Source organism: Culex pipiens, chromosome 1, assembly GCF_016801865.2.
Source record: "Culex pipiens pallens isolate TS chromosome 1, TS_CPP_V2, whole genome shotgun sequence".
Lineage (NCBI taxonomy): Eukaryota > Metazoa > Arthropoda > Insecta > Diptera > Culicidae > Culex > Culex pipiens.
In genome coordinates, this window is record NC_068937.1 from 84,764,288 (window position 1) to 84,786,459 (window position 22,172).

Sequence of the window (22,172 nt, forward strand, 5' to 3'; positions counted from 1 at the left end):
AAAAAAAATCAATCGCAAAATATCACCAACAAAAAAAATACACAAAAAAACAGAAACAATATCAAGTACCTTTGATCTCGTTGGCCAGCAGTACAAAAAATCCTCGTCTTTGCACAGACGGATCAAACAAAACTCCACCAAAAAAATCGCAACCAACACACCGTGCAAGCTTCGCCGCCACCTCTGATGTCACCACACCACCACAGCAACCACAGCGACTCTGCTCAAGCCGCCGCCGCCGCCGAATTGTTCACCACTACAGCCACACCAGCAGCTCTGCTCCAGCCGCCGCCGCCGTTGGGATGTTCACCACTACAGCCACACGACAAACGCTTAAATTGCCGCTGCCGCCGCCGTTTGATTTGTTCACCAACACCCAAGCAGTGTAATCGTGAAACAAAAGAGAACTTTCACCCTCTCTCTCTCCACACTGCAATGGAGGTTCAAACAAAAGAGAAGAAACAAAAATCAGCGCTCGGAATAAAATGGTGGACTTTGGCGTCCCCACGAGCTTTAAACAAAGAAAAATTGAATTTCCTTTGAAAAAATAGCACTAGTCACTAATTAGCGCTAATTTCTACTGGGGCAACTCAGATAAAAAAAAACGCACACGCGAGAAAAAAAAATCTGGATGAAAACGTAAAACTTTGCACCCAGCGAAATTTTCTTCTTTTCTTGTAGCACCGAAACCACTTACGGTAAAAAATCAGCAAAATTATCGCCGACACGCGCTTTATAAGTTCAATAATCAAAAATATACTTTTATCCTAATCGTCGCCAGTTGACGGGACGCGGTTTCGGGGTAGAAAAATAAAACACTACTTGTCGCGTTGGTAGTCTAGTTGAGAGTGAGCATATATTTCTGTGGAATGTACAATTTAGGTTGGTTCAGACGAGAGCACTCATGAGAGTGCTGAGAGAGTGAGTGGCGCTGGACATCACACTGGCTCGTCCTCGCCGTCCACCATACCGCTGACGTCGTTTCCCCCGTCGCCCTGGTACTCCGCCTCTGGGCCGTTCAGGTGCTCGTCGAAGTGCTGCTTCCACCTTTCGATCACCTCACGCTCGTCCGTCAAGATTCCCCCGTCCTTATCCCGGCAGATTTCGGCTCGCGGCATGAAGCCAGCCCGGGATTGACTGAGTTTCTTGTAGAACTTACGCGTTTCGTTGGAGCGATACAGCTGTTCCATGTCCTGGCACTCCAACTCTTCCAGGCGGCGCTTCTTGTCCCGAAAGAGATGGGTTTGCTGTCTTCGCAACTGTTTGTACGACTCCTTGTTCCCACGGGTGTTGTGCAGCAGCCACTTGTCCCGCGCTACTTTCTTCTCGTCCCAAATCGCCTGACATTCCTCGTCGAACCAGCCGTTCCGTCGAACTCGGTCCACGTACCCGATGGCGCTCGATGCCGCTGCGTTGATGGCTGCTTCCATATGGCTCCAGCAGGCCTCCAGAGGGGCTTCGGCAAGCTCACCCTCGTCAGGCAACGCAGCTTCGAGTTCCCGCGCGTACTGGGTAGCGACCTCAGGATCCTTGAGCCGCTCCAGATTATACCGCTGCGGGCGACGGTACCGGATCTTGTTGACCTCAGACAGGCGTTGGCGCAGCTTTGCCACCACCAGGTAGTGGTCCGAGTCGATGTCCGCGCCACGGTAGGTTCTGACGTCGATTATGTCCGAGAAGTGCCGACCATCGATGAGAACATGGTCGATTTGCGTCTCCGTGTCGTTTGGTGATCTCCAGGTGTACTTGTATAGGGAGGTGTGCTGGAAGAAGGTACTACGTATGGCCATGTTTCGGGAGGTAGCGAGCTAGTGTTCACAAAAGATGAAGAAAAAGAAGAACACAGTGCAAGTGAAGAGCGGGTCGTTGTGGAGAAAAGTGTCGTTCGCCAGGTGGAACCAGTGCAGCAAGTCGAACCGGCGCGGCCGGTGGAACCAGCGCTGCCAGAAGATTCGGAGGCGGAGTCCGAGTACAACACTGGTGAAGAAAGTGCCGAAGAAAACGAAGTGGTTCCTGTCCCGGTACTGACGCCTGCTGGACCCAGTCCGCAACGTGACACTGAAGGAAGAGAAAAGCGTACGATTGTGCCCCCGGCATGGCATGCCGACTTCGACATGACCGTGTTTGCGCTGTGTGCTCAAGAGTACGTTGACGAGATTCCTTCGAGCGTCGGTGAGTTGCGGAAGCGACAGGATTGGCCGAAGTGGGAGCAAGCCATTCAGGAAGAGCTCACTTCACTGGCGAAGAACGACACGTGGCGCCCCCTGACGGAGCGAGGATCGTTGACAACAAATGGGTGTTCAAAGTCAAGAAAAACGGTGACGGAACCGTGGAGAGGTACAAAGCAAGGCTCGTGGCACGTGGGTTCACTCAGCGGGCGGGCTTCGATTTCTCCGAAACGTACTCACCGGTGGCGAAGATGGCGACGTTGCGGATACTCTTGGCCCTGGCGAATCACGAAGGCTGGCATCTCCACCAAATGGATGTCAAGTGCGCCTTCCTGAACGGTTCGCTGGACGAGGACATCTACATGTGCCAGCCGCCTGGTTTTGAGAGGAGGAAGGACCTTGTTTGCAAGCTGAACAGATCAAACTATGGCTTGAAGTAATCCTCCAGGAACTGGAACCGACGATTCGACGACTACGTGACGAAGTTGGGGTTCAAGCGGAGCCAACACGATTTGTGCTTGTACCACTGGAAGGCGGATGGTGTCGTCACGTACATGCTGATCTACGTGGATGACATTTTGATCGCCGGGAACGACCTGAAGGCGATCCGGGCCCTGAAGGGTAAGCTGTCCACGGAGTTCGAGATGAAGGATATGGAGGAGGCCAAGATCTTTCTCGGACTGCGGATTGATCGCGACAGGAAGGCCCCGCCTTCTGACCATCGATCAGAAGGCGTACACGCTGGGAGTTCTCAAGCGATTCGGCATGGAAAACTGCAAGTCTTCTCCAGTGCCGATGCAACCGCGCTTGAAGCTCGAGAGAGGTGATCCGAAGGAACTCACCGACAAGCCGTACAAGGAACTGGTCGGTTGCTTGATGTACTTGACCGTGACGTCTCGACCGGATATCTGTCCGGCGGTCAACTACTTCGCCAGTTTCCAAAGCAGTGCAACCGAGGAGCACTGGGTCCACTTGAAGCGCGTACTGCGGTACCTTCAAGGGACGCTGGACTACAAGCTGGTCTACCAGCGAACGGATTCGGCGGTCGGAGTCGAAGCTTTTGCGGACGCTGATTGGGGAAACGACCCCACCGACAGGAAGTCTGTGTCCGGGTTCGTGCTCAAGCTACACGGCCAAACCGTGAACTGGTCGACGCGCAAGCAAACTTCTGTGGCGTTGTCGTCGACGGAAGCCGAGCTGATGTCACTTTGCCAAGCAAGCTGCGAGGTGATGTGGATGCTGAACCTGCTGGCGTCCATCGAGTACGAGGTGCCCCATCCGGTCACCGTCTACGAGGACAATCAGCCATGCATCTCTGTCACGGCTGATCCACGCAAGCTGAAGAGGATGAAGCACATCGACGTCCAGTATCGGTTCGTGAAAGAGCTGATCGACAACGGTAAGCTGCGTGTGCAGTACCTATCAACGGAGGAGCAAGTCGCCGATCTCATGACAAAGGGATTAGCGGCACCACGATTCAGGAAGCTGAGGGAGATGCTAGGAATAGCAAATTGAGGCGGAATGTTGAGTGTAGAATAAATGTGCAATTTGCCTAACCGTAATTCACCGTGTACCGGAACTGCCAAACCTTACACTCCAAAACCTTGTCTCACACAAACGTCAGAATAAACATTCCTATCCGAACCTGGGAGAAAGTGCCTAATAGAAAGTGAGGACAAGGCACTCAAAATGCAATGCCACTCACAGTTGGTCACTCAAAATTTACCAAGCGTTTAAATGGAAGGTGTTCATTTTTTGACAAAACCTATGGAAGAAGTAGAGATTGTAAGCACCTTATCTGTAAGATCTTGGAGGTGCTCAATTTTTTGACAGAAAATCGCTGGGTTCACAGTTTTCCGTGTCCCCACTTTCTATTAGGCACTTTAATACTGACGTAGCTTGCTGAAGCCGCCACCAAATGTTTGGTGGCGCTGTTTCGGGAATAACATTTCAGAGGGGCACAAATCAAAATATAATAAGTCTTATTTAATTTTTTGGAAAATAATCCTGTAGCTGCTCATATTGATTCTTTTCATTAAAATAAACCATAAATGCCGAAAACAACAATATATGTTTAGCATCAGGTCTCAGGCAAAGCTTCCCAGCAGGTGTTTATTTCAAATCCTCTGAAATGTCTTCCGCAAATTCTTATTTGGCCAATGAACTTACAGATCATCATAATGTTAATTTAAATCTACAATTTGAGGCAGTTGAGCTCAACCATGTTGTTGGGAAACCTTAAGAGCGAGTCCACGAACAGGGAAGCACATTGTATCCGAACTACCAAACAGCAACCACGCGTTTTATTGGTTTTATTACTACTGCTAAGAAGTTTCTGCTCGAACCTAGGAGTCCGAAGGCTTGAATGGGGATAGCACCCAAACCTCTTTCTACTCCAAGGAACCTTCCACCCCAGTGTTTAAACTGACGACCTTTGGATTGCGAGTCCAACCGCCGCCAGCGATTCCACCGGAGTAGGCTTGGTTTGGTGTGTTGTTTGTACTTATGGCATGGAGACGACTCCTACACCTGGAATGACTTAACGGCCTAACAACAACCAAGGCCGGGACCGACATTTTACTTCCTCATCCGATGGAAGGTTGGGAAGATGGGAATCGAACCCAGAATCATCCGCTTACAAAGCGGACACACAGAAAAAAAGTTGAATTTTGGAATGTTGAAAATTTGGTAGGTTGAATATTACCTCTTTTTTTTTTTAGTAATACTACATAAAAAATGTGTAAAAATGTGAACCTGACGAATATTCATCAAAAACTAATGAAAATGCATCATTTTCTGGGGTAAAATTATTTTTTTGTACTTTAAATCTGTCAACATTTCCTGATGAATATTACCATCATTTTTTTCTGTGTACTAGATACCACAGCCAAAACCATTTTTACTAAAATCCTTAGATTGCTGGTGTGACCCATAAAATTAAACGACTTGGAAAAGAAAATTTCCATGAAATGTATGTTTGTAATTTGTTGTTTTATTCGTAAGAATAGCCTGTTAGTATAAACTGTGTTCATGGGTTCATCGGATTGGGTTCACGAATATCCGGTGGCCAGATATTTAAACAGAAGTTCCGCAATCAATGTGATATTTTTTTTTAGCTGACTCGAAATAATATTTAGATTTGTATAGTCTTAAGAACATCAAATGCACTTCGTTTTCTGTTTTGTTTCTTTACAGAGGTTCGGTTAGCTGTTTCCAGCCAGGTTAAGTACCAGATGGCCGCATTTTGGGCCGTTTCGATACGTGAACTTCATATGTCCTTGTGGCGAACCTGGAGTGAACTGCGGGAACAAACACGACTTTCGGTGATAGTGGACTCGGCGCACTGCCAACAGCTCGCTACAAATGTGAGGTTAGGTTTAGTACTATACGGGAAAACTATCAGAGCTTTAATGTTTATTTTTTCTCAATTGGATCTTTACTCTGTAGAGGTGGAGTTTAATTTAGTTAGAATTCTATCAATCTACTGGGATTTTCTTATGCTTTAATTTATTATTTCTGATGTTTTTGATTCAACTCCCAAATTCAAAAAAAGTTAGTTTAAGGACAACCCTGACTTTTTATTCGCCTCTTTTATTTATTTTTCTATTTCATGAGCAAACTCTGCTTAAATCTTAACGTTTCCAGCTCAAGCGTCTTTTGCGCTCTCTCATAAACTCTATTTTACTTGCAGATGTCAACAACCTCACAGCGAAACGGTGGTAGCATTAAAGTCGCCAAAGCCACCCCTTCTGCTAGGTGCCCCACCGCGACTTGCCTATCCGCTGGTGGTGTTTATGATTCGCGAAACTGAAACCGACGAGCTATTGCATCCAGATGAAACGGTACGTTTGTTTAATGTTCTAATGAGTTAGCGTCAGTTACATGAAAAAGGTTGGTTGGTTGTAGATGATTAAAACCAATTACTAAATTTTCCCAAAATCAGCTCTGAAAGTAAGTTCAAACACTTTCATAAAAGTAAATACATTGCAACAGACAGTGATATAACCGTCTACTTGACACACTTGGACTTTCAAGTGGCAATGACGGAAGCCGTGTCCAATGCCATTTCTCCGGTTTATCCCAATAATGGTGAAATGTTCATTTATACATTGAAGAGTTTCCGTGTTTCCCTATAAGGTTATGAGATTTAACTTTCCTCAACAAATGTACACCATATTTGGCACACATTATTTTTTATTGTACAGACGAGTGTTCAAAACCCTGAATCAATTGATAATTGCATAATTTTCAAATCCAGCTTAATACATTATACAATAATAATTGACAAAACTTTACAAAAAAAACTCATAACCCTACCAATCTCGTTAAGTTTGTCAAGACCACTTTCACCATTCACCACTTTCATTCTTGTGGTAAGCCAACGTACGTGGTCGTCGTTGCCTAACCCGGCAAAATGTTTCTTCTGCGATGTAGGTACAAACACGCGCGCAAAAAAAAACACTTTGTGTACGATGGAAATTACTCTCGCTTTCGTTGACCCAGGTAAACTGAACGTACGAGATTAAGTAATAGCCAGCTCCTCGTACGCGCACGTCTGACAAAGCAGGAGAGTCATCCGGCTACCCTCATTCATTGGCGCTGCCGTTGATGATGGGGATTCCTTTTTTTTGCCCTGTCTTCCGTATAATGCAAGCACCCTCGGCAGGAGACGACGACGACGGCGAGTATTATCTAATTTTTTTTTGCTGCATGAAATTGGCACACGAAAAGTACTGAAGGTTGGAAGCTGTGTTTTTTGGTGTTGTTTATTACGACATCTGAGACATTTCGTAATATGTAGTGTTTATCGAAAGGTCAAACACCTTTACATTTGGGTAAACTAACAGTTAGGCCGTTTCAAATATTTTCCAAAGACTATGTCCCCCCTTCGAAATTGTTCCGAAAAATATATGTTTTCCAATAATTTCAAAATTTCCATTGAAATAGAAGTCTATAATCAACTGAAAACAATCTAAAATGCATTTTTCTGCATTGATAATCATATTTAGCATGTTTAAACTAGTTAAAAAATGTTTTGAATTTATATGAAATTCCGATGTACAGCAAAGAAAAAAAACCCAAAAATAAAATTTTCGTCAATGCTTAGATATTTTGGAAACTAATAATTGCAGAACAACTGAATAGGTGTATAATGCAATTTAAAACACTTTTTTTTTACAAAAATGTTGAATCCATGGTTCGAAATTTTAATTTTTATACTTTTTTATTTTTTTGGTTACTAACTAAACTTAATAATTTTTTTTGCAATTCCGTCGTGAAACTACTTACTTTTCCTGTCATTCTTGAACGACGAAATAGCCTACTTTTCTGTACCAGAAATAACAGAATCAAATAGCAACACATTTCAAAATAAATGCTGAAAAGTTCTACTTTTCAGCACTGAAATGTGTGCTGAAAAGTTGAACTTTTCAGCACTTGTTTCGAAAAGTAACACTTTTCAACATTTTTTTGATTTAAAAGATTCATTGACAAAATACATGAAAATTTGTCTTAAAATTTCACTCAATAGGTGTTTTTCGGAATTGCAAAAAATGTTGTATGGAACTCGTTGCAAAACTTGATTTTTTCAGCACACTTCGTATTTATCCAACTCGGTGAACCTCGTTGAATAAATGTACGAAGAAAAAACGAAATTGACTTTATAGCTGTCGGCCACCATTGCTAGTACCAACCACTAGTGTCTTCCTTTTTATCTACAAGGACTTCGCCGCCCTGGGCTCCTAAGTGTATGAAAGTATGGCACGGGGCGACGGCGCCGAATACCTATATTTACACAAAGAATTTTAGAGCGCCCGCCGCGGGATTCGAACCAATAAATGTACGACTCGTGCTGAAAAAATCCTCTTCTTGCAACTTGTTGCATAAACTACTATTATGAAACTAACTCCGTAAAAGTAAAGTCTTAAATATTCACAACAACTCTCTCGAATAGGGTAGAGTAGTCATCAATGAGACACGGGGAACAATGATAAAATGGCTGTCACAAGTCGTAGTTTCAACCAATCAGGCTCATATTTGGGGGAAAGGTGTGTCTACTGGATACACGTCTGCCATTATAGTGGCTTTGGTTATGGACGCTTCCTTGAAAAGTTATTCATAAATGTTTGATTCTGGGATGTAAAAGTAAATTATGGACAAAAATTACTTTTTCGCTCGTAGGCTGCCATTAACACCAAAACTAATATTTCTTCAAATTTCTTTCGACGTTCCATAGGGATTGAGTTGGGCTACAATGTCCTTTCATTAGGTTTGGCCAAAATTTAGAATATACCCAGTATCCAGGACTGTCTCATTGTTTCCCACTCATTTCAGCTCATGGGTAACAATGAGACACTTTGATTTTTCTTCATTAAACTTTTCAAAATCTATGGAAATCTTTCAAAACATGAATTAAAAGTGATTTTTTGCATATTTATTGAGTTTTAACTTCATTTAACCAAAAATACAAAGTTATTTGGTATAAATTTACGGATTTTACAAAATTTAAATACTTTTTAGTATAACTTTTGTTAATTAAAGTTTCATGTTGGCAAAATTGCTCTAAAATGTTCAAGGCAAGTTACCTGCAATGGAACAATACAAAAACATGATGTTTTACTAGAAAAATCTTGATTTTCGTAGCTGGGCAACTGTGTCTCATTGTTCCCCAACTGTCTCATTGTTCCTGCCAAGTGCGTCTACAATGAGACAGTTGAATGACTCTGGCTGTAGATGTCGGATCGATCTCATATTTTGGTCAATGTTAGAACACATTAAAAGAAAGAAAATGCAACAAAAAGCTCATTAAAACATGCTGATGAAAAATCTTTGAAAGTTGAAAACCAAAAGTGTCTCATTGATGACTAGCCTACCCTACAGCATGATGCTAAATTGCTTCTAACAAAAGTTACAGAGCGTTCAAGATAAACGCTTCGAAATACTCGGTAAAAATGTTCCCATATAACTCGATTCTACTGCCCATACAACAATTACCATGTAAATTTCCCAAATTTAAGTAGCGGTTTATTTTCATCAATTAATTCTTTCGATTACTGTATTTGTCAAGATTGATATTGGGACTATTCAGAAAAAAATGGAGTTCGCTATCATAATTTGTAGCCCTATTTATCATATTAAACAGTTAACATTTTTAAAATCTAAATTTATTTAAGCAATGCTCTCATTTGAGTGTCTTTTCAGCATAAACTCAATTAAGTGTCGCCGTAATGTGATCTAATTAGCTCTAAGAAAAAAAAAACGTTACTTAATCCACCTTTAGGTGGTTGGTGCCTTCCTCACATTCATAAAGTCAATACATTCAGTAAAAATAGCAGCACTCACTCAACATGTTTAACAAATCAACTTTATTACTCATTTCTTTTGTTAGGGTTCGCAGACCTTCAATTTTTCTGGCTCATCGGCAAGGTCTGATAAAAAAAAAAACCTATCCAACGATAGTTCGCATGGAAGATTCGGACAATATTTTTATCACAATTTCTGAAATCCGACCTCTAAAAAGTGTATAAATAACACTTAAGTGCTAATAACTTTTGAAAGGGTTGTCCGATCCTCGATGTATTAGGCTCATTTGAAATGTCTTTCGATTATCTAACTAATGACAGGTCGCATGATGGACCCGGACATCATTTTTACTGAAATATTTGAGATCCGGCCTCCAAAAAGTGTATAAATAACACTTAAGTGTCAATAACTTTTGATAGGGTTGTCAGATCCTTTATGTTTTAGGCTCATTTGAAAGGTCTTTCGATTATCTAAATAACGATGGGTCGCATGATGGATCCGGACATCATTTTTATTGAAATATCTGAGATCCGGCCTCCAAAAAGTGTATAAATAACACTTTAGTGCTAATAACTTTTGATAAGGTTGTCAGCAGGGCTGCGGAGTCGGGTCAAGTTTCAAGCGACTCCGACTCCGACTCCGACTTCGGCTCCGGCTTTCAGCTTCAACCGACTCCGACTCCAACTCCGGCTTACCAACTCTAGCCGACTCCGACTTCGACTCCGACTCCAGCTTTCAAAAAATGGGTGGCTCCGACTCCGACTCCATAAATATTTTTAAAAGTTTCAAAAGTTAGTTAACAATTATTTTGTAAACATTGATAAATAGGATTATTTAAAAACTCTCTAAGTGGAAAAACAATAAAAAAGTTTCTAGTTCTATAAGTTTTATACGTTATTGGAACAGAAATAAAAAAAAACTCCAGTGTTGAAGGCATTTTTAGAAGAACAGTTTGGTAAGTAATTTTGGATTTATTTACTTATATTCAAATTTTCATTAAATTTATTAAAAGCTAAAATATTAAATTATAATTTTTTGAATGATCATTGAAAGAAAGCTGGCCTTAATGATCGATTTAAGGGTGCACAGTAACCAAGGAAGTTGTTGTCTTCTTATTCCAAAATTGTCAAACTTACGAACCCAATCCTGCAATAACGGGATTGTAAAATTAATCAAACTTTGATGTAAATTACTTTGTGGACAGTACTTTAGGGGATGAATAAAAAAATATGTCGATAGTACCCGTAATTTCGAAGATACTAAAATGTCTGTAACAGAAATCTGGGTGCCAAAGTTATGGTTGATGTGTATCGTTAACATATAAATTTAATTTGCTCACTTTTAGGCACAGTGACTATCAAAGTAGCAATTTTAAAAGAAACTATTCCTTTTAGGAATCTAAGAGCTTTAGCTCCATTGATTTTTCAACAAAAAATTGTCGCGCCTCCATCAAAATATATGAAAAAACTTAAAATAGGAGAAAAACTAAAATCCACAGGTAACATATTTTCTAGGTCACGGATATTACAAAAGGATCTTTATGCTACCTTTCCAAGAAGAAATTTTTAAGGTACATTTAGTTGCAATGATATAAACCTTCCGTCATATTGGCGAGGGACAAACATTATGAGAAAATTCTTACTAGTTCATAGTCTGGGACACTACAAAAATTACTGCATACTTTTTTTATTTTAAATATAGGAAATGTTAGTAAAAAACACAGCCAAAGCTGACCCCTAAAAAAATTACATTTTTAAAAACAATGGCAAAGTCACATAAAACAAGTTAAACTTCCAACCCTGAAATTTTCTAAAATTTTAAGAGTTCTTCTTTTCAATGCTCTTTAAAGATCAAAAATCGGTTGGAAAAATTATTTTTGGCGATTTTTTTAGATCGAAGCCCGTCTAAAGGCGGGGTTAGGTTGTAAAGGGTTAAGATAACTCCGACTCCGACTCCAACTCCGGGTTATCAGAAATTTTCGGCTCCGACTCCGACTCCGACTCCAGCTAATAAAATTTCGCCGACTCCGGCTCCGACTCCGACTCCAGCTGTTCGAGTTTTGATGACTCCGACTCCAGGTCCCCAAAAAAGACCCGACTCCACCGACTCCGGCTCCGACTCCGACTCCGACTCCACAGCCCTGGTTGTCAGATCCTCGCTGTATTAGGCTCATTTGAAAGGTCTTTTGATTATCTAACTAACGATGGGTCGCATGATGGATCCGGACATCATTTTTATTGAAATATCTGAGATCCGGCCTCCAAAAAGTGTATAAATAACACTTAGGGACCATCCATAAACCACGTGGACACTTTTTTGGGAATCTTTTACCCCCCCCCCCCCCTTCGTGGACAATTGTCCATACAAAAAAAATCTTTTTTGTATGGATCGTGGACAATCGCCATACCCCCCCCCCCCTAAAGTGTCCACGTGGTTTATGGATGGTCCCTTAAGTGCTAATAACTTTTGAAAGGGGTTGTCAGATCCTTTATGTTTTTGGCTCATTTGAAAGGTCTTTCGATTATTTGATAGGGTTGTCAGATCTTCAATGTTTTGGGCTCATTTAAAAGGTCTTTCGATTATCTAACTAACGATGGGTCGCATGATGGATCCGGACATCATTTTTATTGAAATATCTGAGATCCGGCCTCCAAAAAGTGTATCAATAACACTTAAGTGCTAATAACTTTTGATAGGGTTGTCAGATCTTCATTGTTTTGGGCTCATTGGAAAGGTCTTTTTAATACCTTTCTGAAAATGTATAACATGATAGGGTTTCTTGCAAAAACCACCCTTTTTACAATCTTCCGAACATACGCCAAAATCGTTGTTTTAGCATAACTTTTGAAGTACTTAACTAAACTTGCTGATTTTAAATAGAGACCTATGGGACCCCAAGACGGATCGAATGAGACTAATACGGTCAAAATCCATTCATCCAGTCCGGAGATAATCGAGCGACAATTTTTTTGTCCACCCACCTACACACATCCACACAGACATTTGCTCAGAACATGATTCTTAGTCGATAGGTATACGTGAAGGTGAGTCTACGAGGTCGAATTAAGAAGTTCATTTTTCGAGTGATTTTATAGCCTTTCCTCAGTAAGGTGAGGAAGGCAAAAAGGTATTTGCGATGTAAGATTGAGCGAGAGAGAAGAAGTTAGTGAACTCTAGCAACGAAAGTGATCTGCAATCGCGTACAACAACTTATTTAGATCACCTCGCCGTCGCCAGTTAGGAACAGGTTATTTCACTTTTCAACATTTGCTCGCAGCATTGCTGCCAGTGCCAAGTTCATATAAGAAATACAGACTCGTTTAAAGCGGTCCGATTTCTAATTTCTAACTCTGTGATTAAAATTTCTCTTTCATGGAGCTTATCAAACATTTCTGTAAGCTGCTATAACAAAATAAACACAAGGCAAAACCAGCTAAATGTTGTTTAGTTCATAGAAAATGTATAAAATGGATTATATGAAATTGCAAAACAAAAAATATCGACAAAAAAACCTTCGAATCCAATCTTAGGTATTTTATGCTTTTGTGTATCAAACACCAAGCACGCTTTACTTTCGAAACCTTTTAATCGGTTTCAAGACTCGGTTACAAGAGTGTTTGAAAAATTGTTGCATATCAAATAAATCTTAACATTCTGCCTATAATTTACTTTCCATAACCGGCCTAAAGATCAAAGCCAAGAATGTTCCCAAGGTTATCACGTTTTCTTTATTTTCAAACATTACGTTCTGTTTTTTCTAATCGAATCTCTTTTTTGCTCCCTCAATCTAGGTTATTCTTGTGAATGTAGTGCATCTCAGAGATCCGGTCTGCCCACTGCCAACGTCCATACTGGCGCAGTATCTAAAGCAAGCGAGCGGACAATTATCATGTTTGAAGGTAAGACCTTATACCTTGTTCGTTCTTATGCTGGTTGTACTAAACTACTGTCAATAAACCGGTTTGGACCCTGTTTCATGCTGTCCCTAGAAGAGGTGAATCTATTCAATATAAATTACAGAACCAGGGAGCATTACCGCACCGCAGAATTGGTCGGTTTGACTTTAAGCACAGTTTTAATCGTTGCAGATTTCAAGTACTGACCACGTTTTAAGGCGTTACATACACGTAAATCGCCAAAAATGTCAGAGGTGGTTATGAGCACACACTTAAACTTTTTTTTAAATTTGTTTTCAAGGCATTTAAATATACATTTCCATCCAATAACAAAACCCCTTCTGGATTCGATTGCTTAGTAAAGGGAAGGTAGTGTATCGTCACAAACTGGACCTTATCCTGGCACCTTAGGGTGACAACCCATGGAATGTTAACATTAACCTTAGCATGTTAACATTAAGTTGATTAATAACTGTCACTGAATCCGCTTTGTAAATGCCGGCCCCGATACTCTTCACGGGTGTTTCTCTCAGGAACAGGGAAAGATTTACTTTTACTTACTGCCGAGATATAGCTATTTGAATTTAGTAGTTTTGAAAAACTGGTGCCACGGTATCTCAACAATGCTTTGACCAAATCGGCTCAAAATTTTGGTGAAGCCTCGTTAAACCAGTCCCGTGTGCATGACGAAGGCTGATTTTCAAAAAGTTTATTTTAAAAAACGTTACTTAATCCACCCTTAGGTGGTTGGTGCCTTCCTCACATTTAAAAGGTAATGCTATCCAAAATAAAGCGGACCTTTAAGTGTTCTATCAATTTGACTCATTATTCATTCATTCAGATTGGGTAGTCAGATCTTCATATTTCAGGGCACTTATGTGCTTACAACTTATGAAAGAGTAGTCAAATCTCCAGTTCAATTTGTGCCCGTACAGGTCGCATGATAGATCCGGACAACGTTTTCATCATGATGTCTGAGATCCGGCTTCCAAAAAGTACATAAATAACACTTAAGTGCTAATAACTTTTGATAGGGTTATCAGATCTTCAATGTCTTGAATGCGTTGGAAAGGTCTTTTAAATACCTTTCTAAAAATGTATAACATGCCGGGTTTTCTTACAAAAACCACCCTTTTTACAATCTTCCGGACTTTTGTTAAAATCGTTTTTTTAGCATAACTTTTGAAGTACTTAACTAAACTGCATAATTTTTAATAGCGACTTATGGGACCCCAAGCAGATCGAATGACGCCAAAACGGACAAAATCGGTTAAGCCAATGTTGAGATAATCGAGTGACAATTTTTTGATCAACATCCCACCACACACACAGACATTTGCTCAGAATTTGATTCTGAGTCGATAGGTATATATGAAGGTGGGTCTAGGAGGTCTAATTGAGAAGTTCAGTTTTCGAGTGATTTTATAGCCTTTCCTCAGTAAGATGAGGAAGGCAAAAAGATACAAATATTTTTATGTTTTTCGTATAAGCCCAAGGAAGGTTTATATGCTATAAAATTGTCACTTTGGCTACTCTGGGACCGATTCCGGAGCATCTGCAGATTGAATGGGAAAATTTGCGCAAACTCTAATTTTGATCACAGGAGGCTGAATAAACGAAACAAGCTATACGTCAAGACGAAGTTTGTCGGGAAAGGCTTGTTTATTAGGAGCACAGTGTGGAAATTTACGTTCTTAGATATTTTTGGATGTACCGGGCAGCAATCAAATTGTCTAAGAATATTGAATTGACCATTGTGGCACCCCTACAGCGTGGTGCAGACCCGTAATGCTATGCTAAGTTTTTCATATAAAAAATCATCAGTTTTTGATTTTTGTATTTTTTGAAAATTAAAAATTTCAAAAGCGGGCTTCGTCATGCACACGGGATATGTCTTGGAAGTCTTCACCCAAAATGTAAGCCAATTTGGTCCATCCCATCTCGAGATATCGTGGCACTCGTAAATCAACTTGGTGTTCAGAGAAAAACGCTTACAAGGTTTGACAGTTTTCGCTTTACGCATGGCCAATTTTGAGCTTAAATCGTTTCTTACTCAGTTAAACCATGAAATATCTTTATGAAACTTTCGAAGTGATTGAAAAACATCTTTAAAGTGGATTTAATAAATTTCTGCATTATAAAATTATGAGATTTTCTACATGTATGTAACCCCTTAATTCCAATTGAGCATGGCGACGAAGACGAAATGTGGATCAAGTTTAAAATTTAGTTTGATTACTTAAAATAAATAAATTGTGTTCAAATCAAGAAATTTTAATTTTTGTTTCATATTTATTTTTTTTAGATCTCTTGTTGAAATTTCAAAACATTTGCAGTGCACTCTGTTGATTTTAAAGTATCTCTAAATCAAATTATATCTTGGCAGTAGCAATTAAACGCGTGGTTGTTCCGGTGCACGGTGAATTAGGGTTAGGCAAATTGCACTTATATTCTACACTCAACATCCCGCCTCAATTTGCTATTCCTAGCATCCCCTCAGCTTCTTGAATCGTGGTGCCGCTAATACCTTTGTCATGAGATCGGCGACTTTCTCCTCCGTTGATAGGTACTGCACACGCAGCTTACCGTTGTCGATCAGCTCTTTCACGAACCGATACTGGACGTCGATGTGCTTCATCCTCTTCAGCTTGCGTGGCATGCCTGCATGGCTGATTGTCCTCGTAGACGGTGACCGGATGGGGCACCTCGTACTCGATGGACGCCAGCAGGTTCAGCATCCACATCACCTCGCAGATTGCTTGGCAAAGTGACATCAGCTCGGCTTCCGTCGACGACAACGCCACAGAAGTTTGCTTGCGCGTCGACCAGTTCACGGTTTGGCCGTGTAGCTTGAGCACGAACCCGGACACAGACTTCCTGTCGGTGGGGTCGTTTCCCCAATCAGCGTCCGCAAAAGCTTCGACTCCGACCGCCGAATCCGTTCGCTGGTAGACCAGCTTGTAGTCCAGCGTCCCTTGAAGGTACCGCAGTACGCGCTTCAAGTGGACCCAGTGCTCTTCGGTTGCACTGCTTTGGAAACTGGCGAAGTAGTTGACCGCCGGACAGATATCCGGTCGAGACGTCACGGTCAAGTACATCAAGCAACCGACCAGTTCCTTGTACGGCTTCTCGGTGAGTTCCTTCGGATCACCTCTCTCGAGCTTCAAGCGCGGTTGCATCGGCACTGGAGAAGACTTGCAGTTTTCCATGCCGAATCGCTTGAGAACTCCCAGCGTGTACACCTTCTGATCGATGGTCATCGATCCCGCCTTCCTGTCACGATCTATCCGCAGTCCGAGAAAGATCTTGGCCTCCTCCATATCTTTCATCTCGAACTCCGTGGACAGCTTACCCTTCAGGGCCCGGATCACCTTCAGGTCGTTCCCGGCGATCAGCATGTACGTGACGACACCATCCGCCTTCCAGTGGTACAAGCACAAATCGTGTTGGCTCCGCTTGAACCCCAACTTCGTCACGTAGTCGTCGAATCGTCGGTTCCAGTTCCTGGAGGATTACTTCAAGCCATAGTTTGATCTGTTCAGCTTGCAAACAAGGTCCTTCCCCCTCTCAAAACCAGGCGGCTGGCACATGTAGATGTCCTCGTCCAGCGAACCGTTCAGGAAGGCGCACTTGACATCCATTTGGTGGAGATGCCAGCCTTCGTGATTCGCCAGGGCCAAGAGTATCCGCAACGTCGCCATCTTCGCCACCGGTGAGTACGTTTCGGAGAAATCGAAGCCCGCCCGCTGAGTGAACCCACGTGCCACGAGCCTTGCTTTGTACCTCTCCACAGTTCCGTCACCGTTTTTCTTGACTTTGAACACCCATTTGTTGTCGACGATCCTCGCTCCGTCAGGGGGCGCCACGTGTCGTTCTTCGCCGCTATAGCGATACAGAGACCCCCAAAACGGTGTTATACCCACTCCAAAATGTTTATTTAGCAATTCTATGGTAATATATTGACATTTAGTTAAATTGAAAGTTTGCAAAATTAAGTTTAGATAAGTTTTATATAGAATTTCCAGAGTTATATAAACCTTTATACTAAGTAATTAGTAAACTTTATATTCAATCCAAATTATTTTTTAATCAGTCAAGGATGCCTATTTGGAGTTGGGAGACTGGATTTATGGTGATTTGTCAACACATAAATTTATTTATGTTAATTTTTCGAAAGGTGTACAAACTTTTTTTGCACCTTTTTTATTTTTATAATAGTATTTGTTATATAACTTTTTATAGAAAACATATTTTCATGAGCTTTTTGCAGCAAAAATTCCGGGTTGGTACGAAATTCCAACGAAAAATCTATTCTATAGAATAGATTTTTCGTTGGAATTTCGTACCAACCCGGAATTACGTCGTCGGAAAATCCGCCGGCATCCGAACCGGTCCACAATAAACAAGTCAATCTATGTGGCATCGGAAAGGGCATAAAATTTCCGATCTTTTGATACCTATACATCTAGGTTTTCTATAAAACCCACGTTTTTAAATACCTGGGCAAAAAGTAAGTTTGATCCACGAGAACAAAACTTACGAAATTCCATACATTTTTGGCAGATTGCTCAAACGAAACCATAACAACGTTTTTGCCTAGGTATTTAAAAACGTGGGTTTTATAGAAAACCTAGATGTAGGTATGGGTATCAAAAGATCGGAAATTTTATGCCCTTTCCGATGCCACATAGATTGACTTGTGAATTGTGGACCGGTTCGGATGCCGGCGGATTTTCCGACGACGTAATTCCGGGCTGGTACGAAATTCCAACGAAAAATCTATTCTAGCGATACAGAGACCCCCAAAACGGTGTTATACCCACTCCAGAATGTTTATTAAGCAATTCTATGGTAATATATTGACATTTAGTTAAATTGAAAGTTTGCAAAATTAAGTTTAGATAAGTTTTATATAGAATTTCCAGAGTTATATAAACTTTTATACTAAGTAATTCAGCAATTCCCCACGAAAACAGCATGGAAAAAAACAAAAGTCCTCGGATCGGGCTCAAAATTTTTCTGGGGGTTCCCTGGCCGAAACCATTAGACCCGTATTTTTTTGTTTGGCCATTTGGGTGACCTACGCCGTGTTAGGTTGGTCTGAAAAATGGCCATTTTCGTCGATTTTCGCAAAAACCACTTTTTTCGAAAAATCATAACTCCTCGCCATTTTAACCGATTTCAATTGTCTTATACGCAAATGAAAGGTGATAAGTTGACCTTTCAAAGAAAAATAGTAACAAGTTTCAAAAATCTAGCCTAACATATGAAAAGGGCGTATGAAACTTTAAAATGCCGTTTTGACGGTGTCTGGACCAAAGAGCCTATGTCTGGAAATATTTTTATCGGATTTCCCGGACATTTTTACATAACATACTAAAAAATGGGAGGAGTTCATTAACAGGATTCCGAGATATGATTTTTTGAAAATAAAATCCGTGTTTTTTGACGCGCCGCGCGCAAAAACCGGAGAATGACGAAATTTGCAAAAAATCAACTTTTTTCACTAAAACTGCGATAACTTTAAAATTTCAGCGATGACCTATAGAGAATTTGCAGCAAAGCTAAAAGACGCGTGTCGCCACCTATGAACAAATAGCGTAAACCTATGATTTTCAGAAAAAATGTGTTTTTTCCTTCCTAATCAACATTTTTATAAAACTTATGCCGGATTCGGATGAGAAAAATTATTTCCAACAATTTGGTGTATAACTTTCCAATATTTGTTTGATTTTTCTATGAGAAAACTGTAGATTTAGAAAAAGATAGTAATTTGGACTATTTGGCAAGAAAGTCTGTCAAAAATCAATACAAATTGTTGAATATACGTTAACACATCTGTTATCAACTATATAACTGTTTATTTCATTGATATATACAGGGAAACTCATTTTTTCGTGTTCCAAAACATGTTTTTTAAAGAAAAAGGTCACAAATTTTTGCGCGCCCAAAAGTTGATGTTCATTATTTTAAAGCAAAAAATTTTTCTCGTCTTTTGCAACCAGTTTCATGAAGATTGATGCAGGGAATCATGAGAAATAAGCGATTTTGTTCTTTAATCGACAGAAAGGCATACGACTTTAGGCAAGTAACCTCATTTTGGCGCCACCTACATTTGAAACGCAGTCGCGCTGCAAAACCTCAATACATGTCTGGGTACCAAAATTTTCGTCATTGAAAGACGCAACTTTTGGTACCCAGACATGTATAGGTCATCGCTGAAATTTTTGAGTTATCGCAGTTTTAGTGAAAAACGTTGATTTTTTGCCGATTTCGTCATTTTCCGGTTTTTGCGCGCGGCGCGTCGAAAAACACGGATTTTATTTTCAAAAAATCATATCTCGGAATCCTGTAAATGAACTCCTCCCATTTTTTAGTATGTTATGTAAAAATGTCCGGGAAATCCGATAAAAATATTTCCAGACATAGGCTCTTTGGTCCAGACACCGTCAAAACGGCATTTTAAAGTTTCATACGCCCTTTTCATATGTTAGGCTAGATTTTTGAAACTTCTTACTATTTTTCTTTGAAAGGCCAACTTATCACCTTTCATTTGCGTATAAGACAATTGAAATCGGTTGAAATGGCGAGGAGTTATGATTTTTTGAAATAGTGGTTTTTGCGAAAATCGACGAAAATGGCCATTTTTCAGACCACCCTAACACGGCGTAAGTCACCCTAATGGCCAAACAAAAAAATACGGGTCCAATTATTTTGGCCAGGGAACCCCCAGAAAAATTTTGAGCCCGATCCGAGCACTTTTGTTTTTTCCATGCTGTTTTCGTGGGGAATTGCTGAATTAGTAAACTTTATATTCAATCCAAATTATTTTTTTAATCAATCAAGGATGCCTATTTGGAGTAGGGAGACTGGATTTATGGTGATTTGTCAACAAATAACTTTATTTATGTTAATTTTTCGAAAGGTGTACAAACTTTTTTTGCACCTTTTTTTATTTTTATAATAGTATTTGTTATATAACTTTTTATAGAAAACATCTTTTCATGAGCTTTTTGCAGCAAAATGTTCGGCATGAGTTTCTGAACAAAACGTAGTACTAGGTTTATGTCAACATTAAATTGTTTACATGTTTCATCACAAAATGTGCATAGTGCCCAAGGGGTGTAAATACTTTTTTTACATACTGTATATTCTACACTCAACATTATAAACATTTAATAGTGCTGTTTTTGTTTAACTTTTTAAAGTATGAAGTTTATTTTTTTTCCTTTGGGCTGACAGGCTAAGACCGCGGTTGTTCCATCTTGTCATATGAAGTTTATTTTAAAATGTGTGATCCTTGTTATTATGAAATTTTATCTGTTAAAATAATTTCTCCAATGATTTAAAAAAGGGATGGTAAATTAATAATTGAAACCGTTGTAATTGAAAAATGGAATTTGAAAGTTTTTTTTTTAATTCTGTTAGGCGTCATCTATAAAGTATGTCACGCTCTAGGGGGGAGGGGGGGTCTGAGCAAGTGTGACATTGCATGTTATAAGTATAGGAAAAGCGTGACAAAGGCGGGGAGGGGGGGGGGTAAATTTTGGCTGATTTTTGCGTGACGAACTTTATGGATGAAGCCTATCTGTTATCTTGACTTATTGTAGGGAAAATTCTCGTATGTTTGGCAGGTTAAGCACTCGCTCCTAACTCCATCCAATTTGCTGATTTTTACTATTTAAACAACTAATTTTGCCAAACTTTTGAAAGAAACTTGTTTGCTCAATTCTTATTGAGCTATTTATCACTCGATTTCAGTTGAAAACGCTTTTAATAAGCTTTAATTGAATGTCAAAATTCTGACCTGCCAACATTAGAGGCACGCTGGAATTAGATGCTGTTCCCCTATATTGATAATTTATAAGATGAAAAAGCCATAAGCTGTTTTTGGCCAAGCTTTCAAAGTATGATGTATATTTTGAAATGTGTAAACCTTGATTTTATGAAGTTTTATTTGTTAAAATAGTTTCTTCATTCATTTGAAAAAAGGATTGTAAATTAATAATTGAAACCGTTTTAATTGAAAAAGGTGCAGTGGTAATCCTACAGGCATAACCATCATGACGAAGAACTTCGGACACAAAAGTAAATTAAATTTTTATAGTTTTTAATATTGGCGTTTCTTAGCCACAAAATCAATCATGAAATAGTTATTTCGTAAGATCTATTTATTTTGGCTCAAAGATGGTCTTATGGTATTTTGACGTTTGATAACGTTTAAAACTTTCAAAAGCTTCTTCAGCTAATCGTGATGGCAAAATTTTCGGGCCAGTTGATATGAAATCATTGCATGAATTCTCTGTTAAACTTTCGGCATTGAACAATTTTCAAGTAATATTTTGCAAACAATAAAATTTATTACAAAGAGTCATTCTGAACCATGTGTTAAAGACACAACACACAAACCCTAGAGTTTGATACCCATATTGCCCCAACTCTTATGGTTCCGCATATGTCCCCTTATCGGAACATCCCGGGGCCTCCGGCCACTCCAGGTAGTGGCCACTACTGCCAAAATGTCAAATTTCATGTCCAGTATCAAAATCCCTAAAGTTTGATACCCATATTGCCCCAACTCTTATGGTTCCGCAAATGTCCTCTTATCGGAAGTTTGATACCCATATTGCCCCAACTCTTATGGTTCCGCAAATGTCCCCTTATCGGAACATCCCCGGGGCCTCCAGCCACTCCAGGTAGTGGCCACTACTGCCAAAATGTCAAATTTCATGTCCAGTATCAAAATCCCTAAAGTTTGATACCCATATTGCCCCAACTCTTATGGTTCGGCAAATGTCCCCCCATC

At 40.2% G+C, this 22,172-nt stretch overlaps 2 protein-coding genes across 4 annotated transcripts in view; one reads left to right on the forward strand and one right to left on the reverse strand.

Annotated features, from left to right (window-relative positions):
* The window catches only part of LOC120430809 (cell growth regulator with RING finger domain protein 1-like), a 63,480-nt gene that overhangs the window by 28,870 nt on the left and 12,438 nt on the right, over window positions 1–22,172 (forward strand). For both annotated transcript variants that reach the window (XM_039595931.2, XM_052708570.1), the window contains 3 exons: window positions 5,364–5,538; window positions 5,860–6,010; window positions 13,262–13,369. In XM_039595931.2, the coding sequence (XP_039451865.1) occupies window positions 5,364–5,538; window positions 5,860–6,010; window positions 13,262–13,369 (434 nt within the window). The remainder of the gene's footprint in view (window positions 1–5,363; window positions 5,539–5,859; window positions 6,011–13,261; window positions 13,370–22,172) is intronic.
* LOC120430808 (uncharacterized) overlaps window positions 1–22,172 on the reverse strand; it is a 32,759-nt gene that overhangs the window by 3,917 nt on the left and 6,670 nt on the right. Inside the window, exons 2-3 of one of the 2 annotated variants that reach the window (XM_052708567.1) lie at window positions 698–1,808; window positions 70–430 (exon numbers count right to left, since the gene is read on the reverse strand). In XM_052708567.1, the coding sequence (XP_052564527.1) occupies window positions 939–1,790 (852 nt within the window). In that variant the 5' untranslated portion in view covers window positions 1,791–1,808 and the 3' untranslated portion in view covers window positions 70–430; window positions 698–938. Of the gene's footprint in view, window positions 1–69; window positions 431–697; window positions 1,809–22,172 lie in introns of those variants that run through there. The other variant, XM_039595930.2, reaches the window with a different exon arrangement.